The following is a 21,407-nucleotide window of genomic DNA, read 5'->3' on the forward strand; positions in this document are numbered from 1 at the left end:
TTGCCATCAAAGGAGATTTAACACTTCCTTTTCTTTTTACCTTTTATTATATGAACGTTCTACCATTCACAACGTAATGGCGATAGACAACGCATAGTAAAATAAACCCTTAACCCCCCCGAGCGGATAATGGTCTTGCTAGTGACTGCACGGTCAGTGAACTGTACCCGCATTACGATATCATTAAAGACAAAAACGAAAAGAAAAAGGGAATCGAGCGAGGTTCTCTGTACTTCTCGTTTCAAGTATATTCAAAAATGAAACGAAACCTAAGTGAGTTAGAAATAAAAAATATAAAAAAAAACTAATATATCTCCAAGATAACGTAGTATCCTTTTTCAATGTGAGAAATATTACAAAGATAAGGTTACTCAAGTTATAACCACTGTTTAATTAGCTTTAAGGCTAGATACACAAAACCTATGGTGCAGTTTATGAATACTTTACCATCTTTATATATGTGGAACCTTATAAGATAATCTTAATCGAAGCAGACAAGATTATAAATCCGTCAATAGAAAATGTAGTTTTTAGTTTCACGATCTGTGAAAGTGAGAGCTGTTATCAATTGGCAATATTATCAAAGTTTGTTATTGCAAATCTAGATAGAGTTTCTTCAAGTGTCCAAAAAATAGGGTAATCCGAGGCCATCGTACAATGTAAAAATGTTCTATATATATATATATATATATATATATATATATATATATATAAATGAAAATCTATATATATATATATATATATATATTTATATATATATATATATATATATATATATATATATATATATATATATATATTTATATCTATATATCTATATATCTATATATCTATATATCTATATATATATATATATATATATATATACATATATATATATATATATATATATATATATATATATATATACATATATATATATATATATATATATATATTTATATATATATATATATGTATATATATATATATTTATATCTATATATCTATATATCTATATATCTATATATATATATATATATATACATATATATATATATATATATATATATATATATATACATATATATATATATATATATATATATATATATATATATATATACATATACATATATGTCTATATAAATATATGGTGTCTCGTCTGATTACAATTACAGGTCTGAGTATAGTTTGTTTACTTTTCCATATGTTGTCATTTTTTAAGGCTAAGTGTAAACCGAGAAGATATCGACAGGGAACGAAGCCTTCGATGCTAATTACTATTACTCCTTGCGGAGTGTGTGATATATCATGTAAGGGTTAAAAACCTATCACTTACATGTACTCAACATGGGAAAATAGCAGGGTCAAAATACAGAGAGAGAGAGAAGAAATAGCAGAATCACATGACAACGACGAGCTGCAGTTATAACACAAAATATCCAAAACTGCAGAAGGAAAGTTCCCGCTAGCTATGACATTACGGTAGCGAACTTGTCTCATTTACAAAATGATTTCCCTTAAGACTGGCACAAGTCTTCGCTCCTCGGCAGCTTGATGAATTTGGAGAGATGGCAAATGTTCTTCGATTTCAACCGTATAATTGAATTTTTTTTCCCAATGTGGAGTTTGGGAATAGCTCAACCCATCTGCATGAAAATTAAAATTTTTCCCTATCCTTGGCGCTGAGAAGCAGATGTATATATTTATATGACTACATTTTTTTGCCATCTTTTGCGGTCTTTTTACTACTGCTCTAGGCTAATTATATATTCACTTAGTCACTGACAAAAAGTTGTGCATTTATTTAAAAAAAAAAAGGAAGACCAAAGACACCAGTGGTTGCTTGTGTGTCAGACGCCTCACCATTCTGTACGTTTAACTGTAGTGGAGCAAGGCTATACATGAACGTTATGCGCACTGAGCATTCAAACACACGCGCGCTCATACTTACATACAGTACAGCTGTACCATAGGTATCTAGCTAGCTTAGTGTTATAAGCAATCTTGATGGCACATTTTCTAAAAAATCATCTGTGACAATTTAAGCAATACTAAAAAAGTGAGTCGGTAAGTTATTGGTATAACTTTATACAATCAGGGCACATTCCCACTAAACGGAAGTATGGGCATTTTCTTTTTCTTTCCGACGAATTCTAGAGACCAGAACCCACATGATATGTAAACTGCTAGAAGTGAGACACATTGTGTAAATTGGTAGTGTCGGTTAATCAAATGTATCTACACATTAAGAGAGATAGAGATATAGATAGAGAGAACACGTGACAGAGATGAGTTTTGCGTAAGACCAGTAAACTTAAGTTTAACGTCGCTGTACTTAATGGCCCCTGTATGTAGAGTGAATTGCGCGCATTATTAAACGACAATTTGTCGTAATGGAAATTCGGCATAAATAACTTCCGATTCATATTCCTACTTGTAAAGGTTAGGATTCCATGGCTTGAGGTTAATCTGTGTGCTTCCAAAGCATATCACACAACACCTAAACTTGAACTTCAACAGTTTTATTTTAAATTTATTTATTATATATATATTTACATTAGCATACTGTTTTGGTTTATTTTTTTTGGTATTGTATATTTACGGTAACCCCGTTTGTATTCAACCATGGTACAACCATAGTACAACCATGGTACAACCATCATCATGTCAAGTCATAACGGAAAAGTTTAAATTACAATTTATACTGCTATAGCCTATGTGTATGTCGAGATTGGGGGGGGGGGGATAACTTGAAATCATTAAATAGTCGTTTGTGAAATGCTGTTGGTGACAATATCATTTAAAAGACTTTGATCAAAATTTCATCCCTATACGTGCGCATGCGCGTAACGTACGTACGTACGGTTGCGCTATCCGCGCGTACATGCATATATGCCTACGTGTGAGTCGTACTTCAACATAACTTTATTAATGTACATAATTACTAGATTTTATTTGGTATAGAATAATTTTAAGGTTTATCATTCGAATAAATGTTGTAGCGATAAAATGTTATGTACTTTTGTTTAATCTTACTTGTATCCAATTGAGTTGAGGAGATGAAAGGGGGTGCGGTGGGGTGGGGGGGGGGGGGGTAGCGATGGATGTTATAAAGTTTTCTTCTACATTTTGTATGATTTTTTTCCAAGCTACTGGAATCATGCATGTACTTGCTATCTCACTAGTCTGCAAAACACATTATAACCAACCCTTTCAAAATTCTGTAGTGTCTTATTCCAAATAGTTAAGTTCTGTCCCCTAACGAACGGATTGCTCTCTTAACACCCCCTCCCCTCCCCTCCCCTCCCCTCTCCCCCTACTTCCACCTCGTCAATACGCTTCCGTAATATATTTTGCAACAAATCTCAAGAATTTTGTGACCAAAGACAAAGAAAGTCCCTTTTACAATAAGGCGTCTAATCCTATACGGTTGATAAGTAGGCCTATACATGCACTGACATTAACCCTTCACTTAGCCTACGGGGTCAGTCCGGCTAGCCTAAATCTATTGAATTCAAGCCAATCACAGATGAACTATATACCTAGCCCTGTCATTCTTAATTGGTTGGATGAAACAATACTCTGTCCTGTCGTTCAGAAACTAACTTTCTTACTTTGAGGAATCTGTTTCAGATAGATAATCTATACCTATACATATAGGATCTTATCCCTGACAAAAGAAGGGGGGGGGGGGAACTAAGTTAATTTGTTCTGCTAAAAACAAGTGGCGGTACTGTGCCTGTATACTAGCAGATTTTTTTATACACATGCATGTACGCTGTATTTTTGTACTTATGCACTATTACCCTGAAACGTCCATAGTATTATCAAATATGTCCATACGTCGTGAGAGTGTGTGTGTAGTAGAAGTAGTAGTAGTAGTAGTATTGTAGTAGTAGTAGTAGAAATAGTAGTAGTAGTATGAGTAGTAGTAGTAGTATGAGTAGTAGTAGTAGTAGTAGAAGTAGTTGTAGTAGTAGAAGAAGTAGTAGTAGTAGAAGTAGTAGTAGTAGTGGTGGTAGTAGTATAGTAGTAGTAGTAGTAGTAGTAGTAGTTGTAGTAGTAGTAGTAGTAGTAGAAGTAGTAGTAGTATAGTAGTAGTAGTAGTAGAAGTAGAAGTAGTAGTATAGTAGTATTAGTAGTAGTATCGGTAGTAGTAGTATAAGTAGAAGTAGTAATAGTAGTACAGTGGTAGTAGTAGTAGTAGTAGTAATATTACTAAGTACTGTAATATTAGTAATATTAGTAGTAGAAGTAGTAGTATAGTAGTAGTAGAAGTAGTAGTATAGTAGTAGTAGTAGTATGAGTAGTAGTAGTAGTATGAGTAGTAGTAGTAGTAGTAGAAGTAGTTGTAGTAGTAGAAGAAGTAGTAGTAGTAGTAGTAGTAGAAGTAGTAGTAGTAGTGGTGGTAGTAGTATAGTAGTAGTAGTAGTTGTAGTAGTAGTTGTAGTAGTAGTAGTAGTAGAAGTAGTAGTAGTAGTAGTATAGTAGTAGTAGTAGTAGAAGTAGAAGTAGTAGTATAGTAGTATTAGTAGTAGTACTAGTAGTAGTAGCGGTAGTAGTAGTGGTAGTAGTAGTGGTGGTAGTAGTATAGTAGTAGTAGTAGAAGTAGTAGTAGTATAGTAGTAGTATAGTAGTGGTAGTAGTAGTAGTAGTATAGTAGTAGTAGTAGCAGTAGTAGTATAGTAGTAGTAGTAGCAGTAGTAGTAGTAGTAGTAGTATGAGTAGTAGTAGTAGAAGTAGTTGTAGTAGTAGAAGAAGTAGTAGTAGTAGTAGAAGTAGTAGTAGTAGTGGTGGTAGTAGTATAGTAGTAGTAGTAGTAGTAGAAGTAGTTGTAGTAGTAGAAGAAGTAGTAGTAATAGAAGTAGTAGTAGTAGTGGTGGCAGTAGTATAGTAGTAGTAGTAGTTGTAGTAGTAGTTGTAGTAGTAGTAGTAGTAGTAGAAGTAGTAGTAGTAGTATAGTAGTAGTAGTAGAAGTAGAAGTAGTAGTATAGTAGTATTAGTAGTAGTGCTAGTAGTAGTAGTGGTAGTAGTAGTGGTGGTAGTAGTATAGTAGTAGTAGTATAGTAGTAGTAGTAGCATAGTAGTAGTATAGTAGTGGTAGTAGTAGTAGTAGTAGTAGTAGTAGTAGTATAGTAGTAGTAGTAGCAGTAGTAGCAGTAGTAGTAGTAGTAGTAGTAGTAGTAGTAGTAGTAGTATAGTAGTAGTAGTAGCAGTAGTAGCAGTAGTAGCAGTAGTAGCAGTAGTAGCAGTAGTAGCAGTAGTAGCAGTAGTAGCAGTAGTAGCAGTAGTAGTAGTAGTAGTAGTAGTAGTAGTAGTAGTAGTAGTAGTAGTAGTAGTAGTAGTAGTAGTAGTAGTAGTAGTAGTAGTAGTAGTAGTAGAAGAAGTAGTAGTAGTAGTAGAAGTAGTAGTAGTAGTAGTAGTAGTAGTAGTAGTAGCGCATATTTTCTAATAAAAACATGATACGTGATTCTCCAGATTTCTTTATAAACAAAAACGTGGTGAGCTTTTTTTTTAAATACATACTTTATACGTTCTTTTGTAACGATTTAAATAGTGAGGTATAGCGAAGCTGCATTTATAAATTATCTCATCAGAGGAACAAAAATGCTACTTTGTGGCAATAACATATAAAAGAACTCTGTCTTGTAGAAAATTTGCTGATAAACACCTTAACGGTATGACTGTCTTTCTTTCAACGCTACACAAGACGAAAAAAAATATGAAATTCTGTATTATACCACCCATAAAACAAAGCAAGTATAATGCGAATAACAGCAAGCTTTAATTATCTAAAAATCTGATTATCTTAATTAAAACTAATACATTGTTGGGCTGTTGTTCATATGTGACATCACAAGATTGGAAAATGGAGTTCGACAACTAAATTTCTTAAACTGATGCAAACCGTAAGTAGTTCTTTTAAGCAGAATAATGACTTCTTTTGAAGAAAGTCTGCATTATGTGTACGTTTTTGGCCATTCTATAGAGCAAAGCGACTTCTCACAAGCTAGTTCATCCACGGACATCAACACACGTTGTACCATTAATGCTATGATGCCTTGATGTGTCATTTGATGAAGTCCCGCAAAAGTACTTTATGACGCCGACGATGCTCGCTTCGCATATACTTTTCGCCACGTAGTGTGAACACAGATTGTTTTTGATGACTTTATAATAACGTATCGTGACATTTTGCATATTTAGTGTAAATGGCGCTTAAAATTTGCCAGTGCACCAAAACATGCAAAGATCTTTTTTCAAGCATTTTCAACGGCTTCAAATTCCTTTAAAAAAATGGTATCGCGTAAACTCCGGCTGAACCAAACTGAAGGAAGACGAAATATATATATTTCAAACCAGACATGAATGACAGACTCTAAAATTTTGCCGTTTTACGATATTCAGAGAAAGGAACTCTCTATTCAAAATATTAGTTTATAATAATTGTAGAATGATCCTTTGGTTCTTTATATAGCCTAGGTATTCAGGACAAATAATAAATTATTATTCATTTTGTAAAGTGTTCTAGAAGTTCTCGCTCAAAAACAGAAAAAAAAATTAAATTAAAACCACTGAATAATAGACATATATAGTGATAATAATATACTAAGCCGGTAACCAAAGTTGCCACTGTATGTTTTTATCATTAAATGCGTATACGTCTGACAAGTGTGCAGTTAGCATATTTATATATCTAAAAATATATATTTACATATATATATAAAAAACTGCCTTAACTGTGAATTATTTATGTCTAGGCGCCGAAAACTCGAGCGCAGATAAGAATTATACATAAAAACTAGGATTAATTGTTTTGATTAGACAACATAAAAAAGTAATAAATGAAAGTTTAAATATTCCAGTTGCATCTTGAATTATCACCAAAGGGTTCTTCACTTTTAATATTTAAAAAAATAATTAACAGAATAAAAGAAACAAGAAAAGGCTGGAAATATTCTCCAAGGGATAGAAAACCAGTTACGTAAATTGACAGAATTAAACAAATAAACACAATCAATTGAGGTCATCTATTGCAGATAACTTAAAAGAAGTATTTTGAACATCTTTTTTGATGTTCCAATTTATCTTTAACTGTAATCCATGCGTCTGTAACGTATTCTTGATGTGACAACAATAACACTGCTTATTGTCGAATCAGAATATTGCAACAAGTAAATGGTTTGAAAATAGGTTGAAGCAATTTGTCTTACTTCAGCTGTGATAACAAAAGTACACTCTAAAAACTGAAGTGCTAATTTAGTAGCTCCAACACGGTGCTAGTCATCAATTAGCACTTTAAGAGCTAGTATCTCAACCTTCAAGTGTTAAATAACTTGCACCATACCAAAGTGCTATCGCCGCAGTTGTGTCGCACTGCACTTGTTAAGTGCTGAAAGTTTCGTATTAACTTTTGATTGGCTGAAGGCGGTGACGTCAGTAACATGCAACAACGCTATTGGTTATAACCAAATAGTTGCATATCGCATCGCTAGACGTGACAAGTGACGAACGTTCCACCGGCAGACGTAAGTTTCTGAATTGAAATCTGTGAATATTCTCCAGAGTAAGGAATATTTGAAAGCTGATATGGCGACCTTTCATGAAATTTGAGTGATCATTCATGTTTTCAATAACCTAGCTTTGCTGATGACGTCGGGAATTTCCTTCAAATAATACCTCTGTCGACGTCTTAGTGATGGTAGCCTACCACTTATTTCATAGGTCTATTCACGTATGTAAATGCCAAATGCGCTCTGATATAACATTAGGCTATGCCAAGTTTATGATTGGGCGTATATAGGCCTAGCCGACCTCCTTATTGTAACATTAATAAGGCCTAACTTTATGGCCGCAAATGGCGATTCGATTGAGGTGTACTACTGGTACTACAGTCTACTGCGTTTGCACAAGTGGCCATCACAGAGTCTTAACGTATAAGAGAGGCAGGCCCAATGCAATAAGTATTGGTATTGGTTTATATGCCAATGCCTAAAGAATATGAGCCGATGGCCGCTAGACGACCACAAGAGAACGTTTTGGACGGCCTGTCACTCCATATTACGCTTTGAATTTGTGGTAGCCTAGCCTAGGTCTAACATTATTGTGGTAACAGGGCTAACGTTGTGTTGTTAATGTTACTTTGCAGTGTAAGGTCTGTGTGTGATTGCCGACTACAAAATGAAGTAGCCTACAAAGTACAAGTACAAACCATACTTCACAGTCATACATTATTCAGGTTTAAAGAAAAATTAAAGTAAATGTAAAAAAAAAATAATGATCAGAGTAATTGTATACATCCTATTCTTATTTGACCTTCATAGTGTTTCCCATATTTCATGCATCGCTTAATGTTGTGTACCCTAATTGTTTGCACCTAACAAGGAAGGCCTACTATAAGTATCTTTTCTTTTGAAATGATGACTCCCAATGTAAATATGCTTCACTTAAGATGTTCTGTCTTGGAAAGTGAAAGACTATAGGTAGGCTTAATTTTCCAATTAATTTGAAACAAATTTAGGTGAAACTTTAAACATGCTTTTTTTTATACTGTTTATAGACTCAAGCTTTTGCAGAAAAATGAAAGAAACCTGACATGTTTTGGGATTCATTGCATGTTTTCTTGTTCTATTCTTTTACTTGTAGATTTTGCAAGACTTTGAGCAGATGTATGGAGATCAGGTCGCCAATAACTTTTTGATGAAATGGGAGGGTACATTCCCGCTTCATTTGGAAGTACATAGCATGTACTCACCAACTCAGCTCTGCGGGACCTTCGGTTTGAATTTGAAGAAACAGAAAAGTCTGAGGGTATGTTTCAAAAAAGTGCTAACATTTTGTAGTCATGTGACTCTCATTGTGCAAGTTCAGTCAAGTTTTCTGTAGTGAATATTTGGTGTGTTAGCTCTTTAAAAGACTGCTATAGGTGAAATCATGTACAGAAAAGTGGCAATGCTGTTAACAGTTTGTCTGGTACCCAACTTTCTTTAAACATACATGGAAGAAATGAATGAAAGTGATTAAACTAAAACTGAATTACATTCCAATCTAGATTTTGAGAAGACTTAAGTTCTGACACCATAGAAGCTGGTGGGTGCTTATGTGATTGGTGGGCATCTACCTGTCTAACAATAGTTCATTAAGTGGTATTATCTCCTGCAGTCTTATGTGAATTTTCAAGTACTGGAGCTAACTTGGCTAAACTGATCCATGGGAGGGAACCCATCACGAATGTATCCAAAAATTGAGGTCAAAGATCATTTAAGTGTCAATTCAGGCTGCAGCTTGTGAATCAAAAATAGCCAGATCATTATCAGATTGCTCGCAAATTGTTGAAATCAGTGGATTAAAACTTGTATCCAGATTTCAGATCAAAGGTTATAACTATTGGGTCTAAATTTGTAGCCAGTTCTTAGGCCCATTCACTAAAATTGATTAAGCTGGCAATCCTGTTCACGTTTGCTTTAATTCCAGCTGTGGAGTAAGGGTAAACTGAAGGAAATTTGTTTCTTGAGCCACGTACTGTTAAAGCGCTGTGGGTGGAGGGGTGTGTTATTATTCTAGAAACATTCTAGAACCAATGTTGTAAGTCTGGTGGTGTAGGGTTGTACCTGTATAGCCACTTGCTTGGTTCATTCATTGATACGAGTTACTGTACCACTTGATGCCTTAGTTTCCTCCATCCAACAGTGTATTCAATAAGCAAAAGTATTAATTTCCTGGCCTAACCAATTTCAATTATAGAAGAATCCCAGAAATCCTTCAGTCTTCCACCATATTTATTTTAGTGACTTTGAAAAGACCTATAACTGTGAAATTGACATAGGCCTATGTAATTGGGTTCAGTGGACATAAAAGTATATCAGAATGTTTTTTTTTTTTTTGGCATGCAGTGCCTATGTGTAATTTGTATATTGCAATTTCTAGAGCAAGTAGTAGGAACAAACAATTACTAACTGACACGTCACACTATTTTGTTGACATATACATCTGTTTTGTTGAGATATGTAATCTGTTTTTATGTTTTTCATTATTAAGAAACTTTTCATTTTCTTCTTTAGAACATGCATCCAGGTACGGTCTCTTTGCATTGGTTCACCTATTGCCATCTTTCAACACAAGGAAAAGTAGAAAATGCAGTCGAGATGACAATGTCCGTTACTTCATCGCCTGGCAACCAGTAAGTTGTTTTGTGTGTTGAGTGGGAAAGATCTGCCAAAATTCATGCAGAGTGATCAATCTTTAACCATTTGAGCCTAGGGGATATTGGTACTGACATTCTGTCCTCTAGGCCTCAGCCCCTTGGCTCAATCTGTGCTGGGCGGTCCAGGTAGGTGCTCTTATTAAATGTGTCTTTCCTTCAGGAGATAAGAGTCAACCACATAAAACTATCTGATCCAGATGTGGGTTATTGTAGACTATTCTGTACCTGAGCCAGATAATCCTGTATTATATATCAAGTTATATTTGCATATTTTTGTAGCTGGTTAGTTATTAATATGGATTTTATATTTGGTTAAAATATGGCACAAGCCAGGCAGCAGTTCAGGCAAGATACATAATAGTACGGTTAGTGATGCAAGCAGGATGTGAAGTAATTGTCAGCTGGACTAGTTGAAGTTTTCAGAGGTTACTAGAGAAATTGGCACTATTTTGGAAATTAATGCATGAATTAATTTCCTTTCTTCTTAGATCGGAACAAATGTGGAAGAATATGCAAAGAAAAGCCAACTCAGCAGAAAACAGCCACACCTCTTGACCATTGGAAGCAATGTGACTGACTTGCAGCAGTTTTTTGTAGTTCTGGATGGAGTTGCCCTACCTGTTTCCAGGCAAGCATGTGGAATTGTAGCAGCTACAGATATTCTAATGAAAGTTCATTATGTTTTTATTGTAGCATATGCAGTGCAGCTCACAGATTTCTACACCTTTATCCAAACTGTGGTGTATGGCATACCTCCATCAGGTCAAAAGATAAGTAATCGTGTTAAGGAGATAAGGATTGCTTTGCAAAATGTGGAGTAGAGACTGTTCACAGTTTAGTTTAAAAGCATAAAGGAAAGTTTTTTGAAAGTATGTCTGAAAATTTATTCGTTTTAATTACAAGCATTAATCTCTTTCATGATTTCTCATAACGTTTCTTAAGTAAGTTGCAATGGCCATTTTGTAGTAGAAAAACATGCCGTATGTTTTATCTTTGGGATCAGTGTTTCAATTCTTGTAATCCTTTAGAGCTTAGTATGTAGCTATTATATAAAGTGTAGTTGGATTTTTGACATTAACAGAATTATAAGGCCTACAACACAGGGTAAACAAATACAAAACTAACCACTACACAACTTAGACCCACATATATCTCTAAAATCATCTCCAGATGAACCTGGTTGTGATGGATAAATCAAGTTTTGACCAGTTATTCAGGTTGTACAGTTGATAATTTAAGTTGCTTATAAACATGGGAGGGATACTGCTTGCACCAGATCTCAGCCACAGCCACTCATATGAATTACTCATTAATAATTAATGACTCACAATATGTCAGGCACTTGCTCGCCCTTGGGAGCGTAGGTTTATCTAACTTAGTCTTGATTGGGTGTTGTCACTGTTACTTTTATCTTGTTTTAAAACATTCATTCAGACTGTTAGAGGATATTCAGTGTTTCAGTTTATTTTTGACCCATTTGGGGATCAAGTTGGTGTTATTTTCATTTGACTTCATGAAAAGAGTGGAGTGAATAAGTTTGAAGATGTTGTTCAAATATGAGACCATGGAAACTCAACCTCATTGGGTGGTAAAAAATGGTTTGTTTATTTATTTAATTTTTGTCCAATCTGAGATCTTATCCAGTTGGAATCTGGATTTTACTGGATTTTAGGGGTGCATAGTCCCATCTACTGTCAATATCACTCAGTACTAATACAGTAAATTAATATCATGTTTTAACTTAGTAACATCCATGGCTAAATGTAAACATAAAGTTAGGCTAGAACACTATGCATGGATATACTCTAGCACTTCTGGTCAACAGCCTTAAATTTTTATAGTAAACAAAGGGCTTAGCTGACATACTTAAGTTAATCTGTCTACACTATATGGTTTAAGTCTAACTCATGATTTTTTATTTCTCAAGTACAGGAAGCAATAAAAGAAAGAAAGAAAAGAAATGTGTTCCCTTTTATTTCAGCAGGAGATGCTGTGTTTTGACCTACCCTTTACATTCCATATTTTGCAAGTGATACAGATTCTGAGTCTACAGTTAGTGGTGCTCTGTACACCCTAATACTGACCTAAGGACTTGCACTTACAGGTGCCTACTTTGCTCTTTCCAGTGCTGGTGGTAGCACTTAAAGTGCGGGACTGTTGCAGCACTTTTCAGGTGCTGGTATAGTTAGCACCATTGAGAGTGTTATTTATAGCACTTAGGGTGCTGTCCCTCTCAGGGCTCTTGGAAAGTGCTGTAAAATAGCACTCTATGTGCTGTTTTCAGCACTTTGGTTTTTAGAGTGTAAGACATTTTGAATGTCACAAAATGCCTTTCCAATTATTGGGAGAGGGGGGGGGGGAGGGGAGGAGAAATTCCATAAACTAAACATTGATGTGACGTTAGTTTCAACCCGTACACCAATATACGTTTTAAAATGTTTCAGTATTTGAGAATAAAATGACCCATTTAACTCGATGATGTTGTTCATTGCGTTCCTGACGAATGACATTTGGCAAGCTAGTATATATAGAACACCTAAAGATATTAGTCCTACAGAGCTTAGAGCACAATGTAGCACATATACCAAATATAGAACATGTATAGCACATGTAGAGCAGTTTATAGAGCACGTATATAGAGCTAGGAAGAACGTGTCGAATTTAGAGCTCGTATGCAGAGCATAAAGAACGTGTAGAGTTAAGAGCACGTACTTAGCAAAGAGACCATGTAGAACACGTACAAAGCATAGGGAAGGTGTAGAACACGTACATAGCGTAAAGAACGCATAGAGTTAAGAGCACGTACTGAGCATAGAGAACGTGTAGAACACGTACATAGAAAATTGCACACGTAGAGTTTAGAGCACGTACAGAGCATAGAGACAGTGTATAGTTTAGAGCACGTACTGAGCATAGAGAACGTGTTGAGGAGCACGTACTGAGCATAGAGAACGTGTTGAGTTAGGAGCACGTACATAGCATAGAGAACGTGTAGAGTTAGGAGCACGTACTTAGCATAGATACCGTGTAGCGTTAAGAGCACGTACTGAGCATAGAGAACGTGTTGAGTTAGGAGCACGTACATAGCATAGAGAACTTATAGAGCACGTACAGAGCATAGGGCACATGTAGAGCTTAGAGCAAGTACAGCATAAAAAACGTATAAGGTTTAGAGTACGTACATAACATAGAGAACTAGTAGAGCACGTACATAGCATAGAGCACATGCAGAGCATAGAGCACGTACATGGCATAGAGCATGTACAGAGCACGTTTGACGTATAAATGACGTACATTGCATAGATTGCATTTAGAGCATACATGCAGTACGTACAGAAGATATGTCGAGGTTGTTCATATGCAGATTACTATAATGTGTGTAAGATTTATATGATGTCTTTTTTTCGATAATTGTTTTTAATAATAAGAATATCAGCTTAACTTTCTTATGACGTTCAAAATTGCTTATAGTATCTTTTCGCGTTCTTTACTACAAAAGTGAAATACTAAATTGTACTTCATTTTAATCATGTTATAAGTGTTAAATATCCATTCCGTCATGTAATGTTAGTCACAACGATCGGTCGCCTGTTTTCTCTAAATACCCGCAAAGAAGCAACTCTTCTTTCATGTTCTATTTTAAATAACACAATTTGATTTTTTTTTCATATGCAAGTCAAAATATTTCAAACAAACCACGACAGTGAAATCACTTGAATGGAAAAAAAAAGTTAACCTATATGGGACGATGTACAGGAATAAACAACTGCACCAACTACCATTCCGCTTCGAATATATTATTATATTGGTAATCCGTCATTTGCAAAAGAGAAGAAAAGAAAAAGCGACTTAAGCAAGCGTAAACATGACGTCACAGAGCCACTCATCCTTGACGTTTTATGTCATTCTTCATTCACTGTTTTTTTTTTTTTTTTTTGTCATTTTCAACGATTGTATAGTGTGCTGTTTGTAGTGCTAAAAATTCCAAATTAATGCGCCACCATGACTTCATACCCTGATAAATTGGCAGCCGAGGTATATCTCGTAAAGAGAGCGACAATTTCGTTTAGCTTTTATTAGCTTTTATGGGAAGTTCGCAATCTCATATACATGCCTCTATAACACATAATGTCAAACTTAGCATAGACTTTTTATTCACACAAGTAATCAACTAAGAGGTCGAGATAGACAAATAAACAATATAAACCGTTTAAAAGAAGTGACCATTCATAATAATTCCCATCAAGGAAAAAAAGAATATGTTAACTCCCCAATCTTATACACTACACCGACGTATAAGATCAAAGTGTCTCAAGTGGTGGCAGTATATATGTTTATAATAATTGAGTGAAAACGAATGCAAGCCGCGTCCTGAATACATGTCTTTCGCCGTAGACAAAATATACATTTTGTTGAAAACCTTCTATTGGCAATAAAGTATTCAGCTATATATCGGTATCATCGGGTATTTTGATTCGCATGTGCAACTAGCGACGACATTACTTCATCTATTATCATGTAGCCCCCATCACATATCTACTGAGTTCTTTTTAAAAAACATGTATATATATATATATATATATATATATATATAAAACATGTATATATATATATATATATATATATGAATATATATGTGTATATATATATATATGTATATATATATATATATATATATATATATATATATATATATATATACACATGCAGAATGAAACGTCCCTTGCTCGAATCCTGATTAAAATGTTTAACATAATGACGGCCAGAGTTTCATATCATGTTCAAATATTTACTCAAGTAATATATATTACAAATATACTTTAGCCGTCACAGTTGAAAATATGATGAATATTTTTTTTAAATGTGTTTATGTATATAATTCATATCTAGATCATCAATATATTAAATGTACTAACCAGCCGCCGTCTATATATATTAACAGTCCTGAAAGTGCAAAGTTTCATATCAATTGATGAGTCTTGTCGGAACACATCAAAAAAACGAATTCAAGGTAATACCGTATAATTATCTTGGCAATAAATATGTTTTTAAAGAACATGACGTTCACGGCAGCCCGAGGTAAATACAAATTGAACTATATGCTTTTAGTTGTGGCATATAACAAGTATAGCGCTTGTATGTAGTTTACGAAGACCACACTGTACGTTTTCCGCGTAGAAGCAGGGAGTTGTTATGGAACATAACAACTCCCTAGTAGAAGGTAAGTATATACATATACACACACACACACACATATATAATATATATATATATATATATATATATATATATATATATATATATATATATATATATATATATATATATATATATATATAAATATATATATATATATACTAATCGCAAGATGGATTTCGTGTAAAAGGGTTATAGCTGAACTGGAGCCTGAGATAATTCCGACAGCAAAGCATATACGCTATGAGTCACATTAAAAAGATCACTTGATTAGAAAACGGGCCTCAATGCGTTTTGCTGAAAGCTTTTCAGGCGCGTTATTGCCTTCTTCTCAAGGACGTGGCTTGGACTGACAAGTAGACGGAACAACGAAGACATTACATCATACAGAACGTTTTGGGTAAATTTTTGGCGACGAGGACTCGGCGACGTCCTATAGACTTTACCCGCAAGCGACTTCTACACATTAAACGGAGACTGCATTATGTAGAAGGGAGGGAACTCGATGAACAAAAACACAGTATTAATCCAGATCGCAAAAAAACATCAAAAGTGTAGAGAGGAGATGAATTGCTCTGCACTATTATATATAAGAGAAAAGGAATTGAGTCCAATGTATGCATGCAAAACACATGCAGGTGAATCTGTATAATGGTGCGACAAACTATCATAAGGTTTTTTTCTGCAATAGTGGAACCAGTTGGACTTAGAAGCAGTTAGATCAATTGTAATAATGGGACACACAAAAACAAAAACACTTAAAGGCATTGAAGACTCGCCCGAACCGCGTGCCGCCATCTTTAAAAATTTAACTTTCCGTTGCTTGCAAGTGAAGTTTTTCTCTTGTCGCTACAAAATGCAGACAGTAATGACACGTGATAACTTGTTATCTTTTATCTGGACCTGAGATGTCCATCGCTGTATCGTTTGTACACTGTGCTGTGGATAATAACCGCAGCTGTATGTACTGACTGTACACTATAGTGTCTAATTACCGACGGTAGCAAGCTGTGTGTGTATTTTCTGGGATCGATGGTGGTGTCTAACACTTCTGTTACATCTCATTCGAAACTAGGTGAGATTACCGGCATTAGACGTTTCTTTTTGCGCGAGTCTTTACACCCTTTAAGCCCAGATATGATATTAAAAATAACACGAAGTAATACGGTAGATATAGTGTAAGTAGCATTGATTGAAACAGAACCCAATAAACCATGACTTTACAGGAAGCGGATTAAGGAAAGATTTATGAAGAACGGATTACATACGTGTGTAGAACTGTTAGTTGTTTAAGGGTCCCAAGTCATTGTTGAGGGCGGTGATGTGGGCCTTAATACGAAAGATCTCTCATTGTGTTACATTTTGTACTTTTCATGCGACTGCCAAGTATTTCTGACGATTCCCAGGGGGACCGAAAATTCTAATATATTTTCTCAAACAATACTCCTTTTATGTCAATTATGAGTCCTATCTTATTTCTCTGCTTTTTTCGAATAGTATTTCCTATTGGACTATATGTGGAATTTCTATATATATATATATATATATATATATATATATATATATATATATATATATATATATATATATATATATATGTATATATACATATATATATATATATAAATATATATATATTTATATATATATATATATATATATATATATATATATATATATATATATATATATATATGAAATCCGTATACGTCACTCTACACGTGACCCTGCACTGACGTTACTGACGGAGATTGAGGGACGCCCTGCAGGTCGGAAATCGTTAACGAAAATTGTTACATGGTTGATTTCTCCGCATGTCCAAATAAGGGAGCAAATTATGACTGTTTCCCATATCGTGCAAACTTTTAGTATTAGTCACTACGTAAGCGAATTGTATATATCTCGGTGTTACATATTCAATTGTATTGGCGCTGGAAATCTTCCGTTGCTATGGGTACGACAGAATCCATGTAGTGGTATGATATTATATTTCATCCATTTCTTTAAGCGTTTCATGAACCATTCATATTCTATTTGTTTGTACGGTATATGATTGATTTACCTATACAGTGGAAGAATCCGTGATAAAAGATTAGGTTACACAAACCGCTCAAGTTACAGCTAACGTAAACAAAAGCCTCGCAGATTAATCTCTTACATTTGTCAATTGTTTTGAAAAAGTATAAATATATCTAAGAAATAATATGAAAGACGTCTAACATAAACATACTTCACAAAAAATGTAATTAACATTCTATCATATGTGTTTAAGGTTTTTAGATTATGATTTGGGAATGATAAATGTTCATTGTATTTGACCGGTAATATAGGCAGGCCTATACCGTCATAATGTAAATATTTCACCTTTGCAAGGTTTGGGTGGTAAGACTACAGTTATATGAGTTCAATTCCGAAAGTCAACGCCACCTTTGTTAGTTCTGTGACAACACAGAAGACAAATACAAGACGGTGGTGATATTGATTAAATCGCCTAGTTTGTCTTATAACTGTTACGGTGCCATCTCAACTGGCACTATATTCCTGTTAAGTAAAGCTCATACATACACACATACATACACACATACATACTAACGTTAACTGCATTACTCGATATGAAAGTTAACAAGTGACCAACATTGCTAATAGATTTTTATCATATAGAATAGCTAGATCAACTAAACCATTAATTGCAATACTAACTTAACGTGTGAATAATGGCAATTATAAGTCAAGTATAAGTGACTGCTGGTTTGTGAACACCTTGTAAGAACAAAAATAACGGTTTATTTTTATGCGCAAGGGAAATATATATGTCAACTGCATTTTTTTTAAGTCAACATCGCATGACTCATGGCATGACACGTTTGTCTAAACGTGGCAGGGATCATTGTACCCAACTGTATACTGAAAAGTAAAAATGGTTAAAATGGATGGCAGTGAACTGTACGACCCGAGTGTCTTTCAATTGCTTGCAAAGCATATATCTCTATGGCCCTCTGTTTGCGCAATCCAGTCATTTTGAACACTAAACTGAGAAGTAACCGGAAGATACTAATTGGGCAATAGATATGCTTGCACACGTTTCAAGTATCAGGATGGTTAACTTGAGAAATTGACTGACATTTGTTTGGCCTCTTCTCGAGAATACTTCTCTATAGGGAAGGTTTCTCAAGTTTAAAAAAAGAAGCATTTTGTGGGATCCTATAGGGTTAAAACATATCTGCTGATCATTTTTTAATCACATTTCTGCGATTTATATTTACGACATAACGACATCTCTACATTAAAGTTTTTTTTTCTTCGAATACATTTTGGTTATTTTGATGACATCATAATATCGGACAGAATGAATAGAGTTTTTTTAATTACCCAACTCTGAACACTTTCTGCTGTAAAAATCGGGCCTTGCCTTGCTTTACGTGACCCTTCCAACAGGAAACTAAACGTCTCCGCCAAATGGCATTTCAAACACAAATCAGATCTCCACAGAAAACCTAGACAACCCGTAAAGATCCCCACGCCCTTATCCCCTGCCCTAATCCCCCGCCCTAATCCCCGCCCACAATTCCCATTCGCCTAATCCTATAATGCCATCTAGATAAGAAGAGTCCACCCGCTGGCCAATCAATGTTTAACATTTTACATTCAATGTATATTACAAAAGCGCCGTTGGGGGTAGAGTGCGGGGGTGGGGGGACCACCGGAAGCTGTTTCAGTTTGTTAGCTTATGGAAACATGCATGGGAAATGTTAACATCCATGCATATCGGGTAGGAACAGTATGGCTTTATCACTCTTAAACACACTAGTGTAAGACCACGCTGAATTCGTCTCTAAGTTTGAGACCAAGATTACAGCGATTTGAGACCGACTTTTGATCTTCACTTGGGGTGGGACACATCTACCCCCCCATCCCCTCCCCCCCCCCCACATATACAAACACGTATACAGCCCATTGGATGTACTGCCGATCGCCGAGCAATACATGACATGTAGTTATAGAGTGATGTTTTTGTTTTTGCTTAAATCTTATCTTATGACACGTAGTTCCCTGTCTGTTCTACACCAGGACAGTAATGTGATACGCCTAGAAAATGCTGTAAATTCATCTATGCCAATTTCTGGCGTTTAGTCAATACCTTAGCTTGCCGCCGAGCATAAAAAAGTCCCAGAACGTGTCACTTTTTAATGCAATTCGTCTGCTCTTATAAAGGAAAGAAAAAAAGTAGCATGTTCTATTCGAGTACGGGGGTTAAATTTTACATAATTTAAAACGCAAATTACATACATAATTTATGTAAACGTATGTAAAATAAAATAAACATTCAACTCATAGTTAAAAAAAACATTAACGTATGGATACAGCCCACGGTGTAGGAACATGCATCGTATGTACATTAAAACAGTTTTTGCCCTTCTTTCGTCAGGTTTTCCCAAACTGCCAAGCTTTATTGGCTCTCATTTTTTTTAATTTTTTTTTTATCAGATACGTTGTTTGAACTAACAACTTTCTTTGGAAATCACAGGAGCTTCACAATGTAAATGATAATAAAAATAAGAACAATGTCAATGAATGTATGTATGACAAGAAGATTTACTTAAATTTAAGGAATTTACGTCAGTTTAAATGATGATGTTTACACCGGAATGTGTTATATATACTTAAATATGTTATGATTGGTATATAAGCTGTAAGGAACTGGTATTTTTTAAGGTGCTACGAAAGCATACTTCATGAACTATGAAGATGGTACGAGCATACCATCAATGAGCATGCTATAAGTATGAACTCTACGGAATCCATATGTATTCTAAGACTTAACTATATACACCATCAATGAGGATGTTAGGAAAGCATACTACACCATCCACGGTGATACTACGTAAGCATACTTCGCATTCCATGTGGAAGCTATAGGTAAGCATACTGCACTATCCGTGAGAATGGTTTTAATATGCTGCGTTATCTATGAGGACGTTACGAAAGCATAACACACTATCCAAGGTGGTGCTACGAAAGCATACTACACCATCCATAATGGTGCAACGTAACCATACTTCGCATTCCATGTGGATGCTACTAAAGCATACTGCACCATCCGTGAGGAGTTTAAAACATGTTGCGTTACTGACGAGGACGATATGAAAAAATACTACACCATCCATAATGGTGCTACTAAAGCATACTGCACCATCCGTGAAGATGTTAAAATAAATGCTGCGTTATTTACGAGGACGTTAAGAAAGCATAATACACCATCCATACTGGTGCTACGAAAGCATAATTCACATACCATGCGGTTGCTACGTAAGCATACTCGCCTTCCGCCAGTGAGGATTTTAAGAACATGCTGCGTTACCTAGGAGGACGTTACGAAAGCATAGTACACCATCCACGATGGTACTACGAAACCGTCCTTCAAATACCATGCGGTTGCTACGTAAGCATACTGCACCATCCGTCAGTGAGGATTTTAAGAACATGCTGCGTTAGCTAGGAAGACATTTACGAAAGCATACTGCAATCGCAATGAAAATTATACTAGCCCACCACACCATCCACGGGAATGTTAATAAGAATATAAATTTCGACAGCATACTGCATATTCTTGGATGATGTTAATAGTATATTACACCATCAATGAGTATGATATATGAAAGCATTCCTCACCGTCCTATCCCATCGTTATGAGCCAACTTCACAATCCACGGAAATGCTTACGTAAACATTCTTTACAAATTTGATATGACGAAAGAACACCCTTAATACTTCAGAAGACCATGTTTCCTACTTTTACAGAATTATTCATGTAATAACCGAAGCCGTCAATATGGTTTACAGTTTATAATTATTTGCTAGTATCGAGATACCCAACCGATTCATCTTTCGAATGAGATTCTGATTGGATTTGTCAAAAAAGTAAATGGAAGATGTTCATTACGTTAAACTTCACGCAATTGAAATTGTCAAAAGATTTAATCTAATACTTTATTCATAATAACACTCCTGTTTTTGAGGTATT

At 35.0% G+C, this 21,407-nt stretch overlaps 1 protein-coding gene and 1 long non-coding RNA gene across 11 annotated transcripts in view; one reads left to right on the top strand and one right to left on the bottom strand.

Annotated features, from left to right (window-relative positions):
• LOC139973391 (uncharacterized) overlaps positions 1-21,407 on the bottom strand; it is a 219,508-nt gene that overhangs the window by 103,763 nt on the left and 94,338 nt on the right. The window lies entirely within an intron of this gene.
• LOC139974082 (uncharacterized) lies at positions 7,241-11,937 on the top strand. Of its 5 annotated transcripts, none has more exons than XM_071981000.1 (4): positions 7,241-7,720; positions 8,632-8,796; positions 10,047-10,165; positions 10,678-11,937. In XM_071981000.1, the coding sequence occupies exons 1-4, from the start codon at positions 7,685-7,687 to the stop codon at positions 10,742-10,744; spliced, it is 387 nt and encodes a 128-aa protein (XP_071837101.1). In that variant the 5' UTR covers positions 7,241-7,684; the 3' UTR covers positions 10,745-11,937. The 5 variants fall into 5 exon arrangements, with proteins under 5 accessions (XP_071837101.1, XP_071837102.1, XP_071837106.1 ...); XM_071981001.1 differs by having other exon boundaries at positions 7,243-7,687; XM_071981005.1 differs by having other exon boundaries at positions 7,246-7,536.

This window comes from Apostichopus japonicus, chromosome 9 (genome assembly GCF_037975245.1).
Source record: "Apostichopus japonicus isolate 1M-3 chromosome 9, ASM3797524v1, whole genome shotgun sequence".
NCBI classification, from domain to species: domain Eukaryota; kingdom Metazoa; phylum Echinodermata; class Holothuroidea; order Aspidochirotida; family Stichopodidae; genus Apostichopus; species Apostichopus japonicus.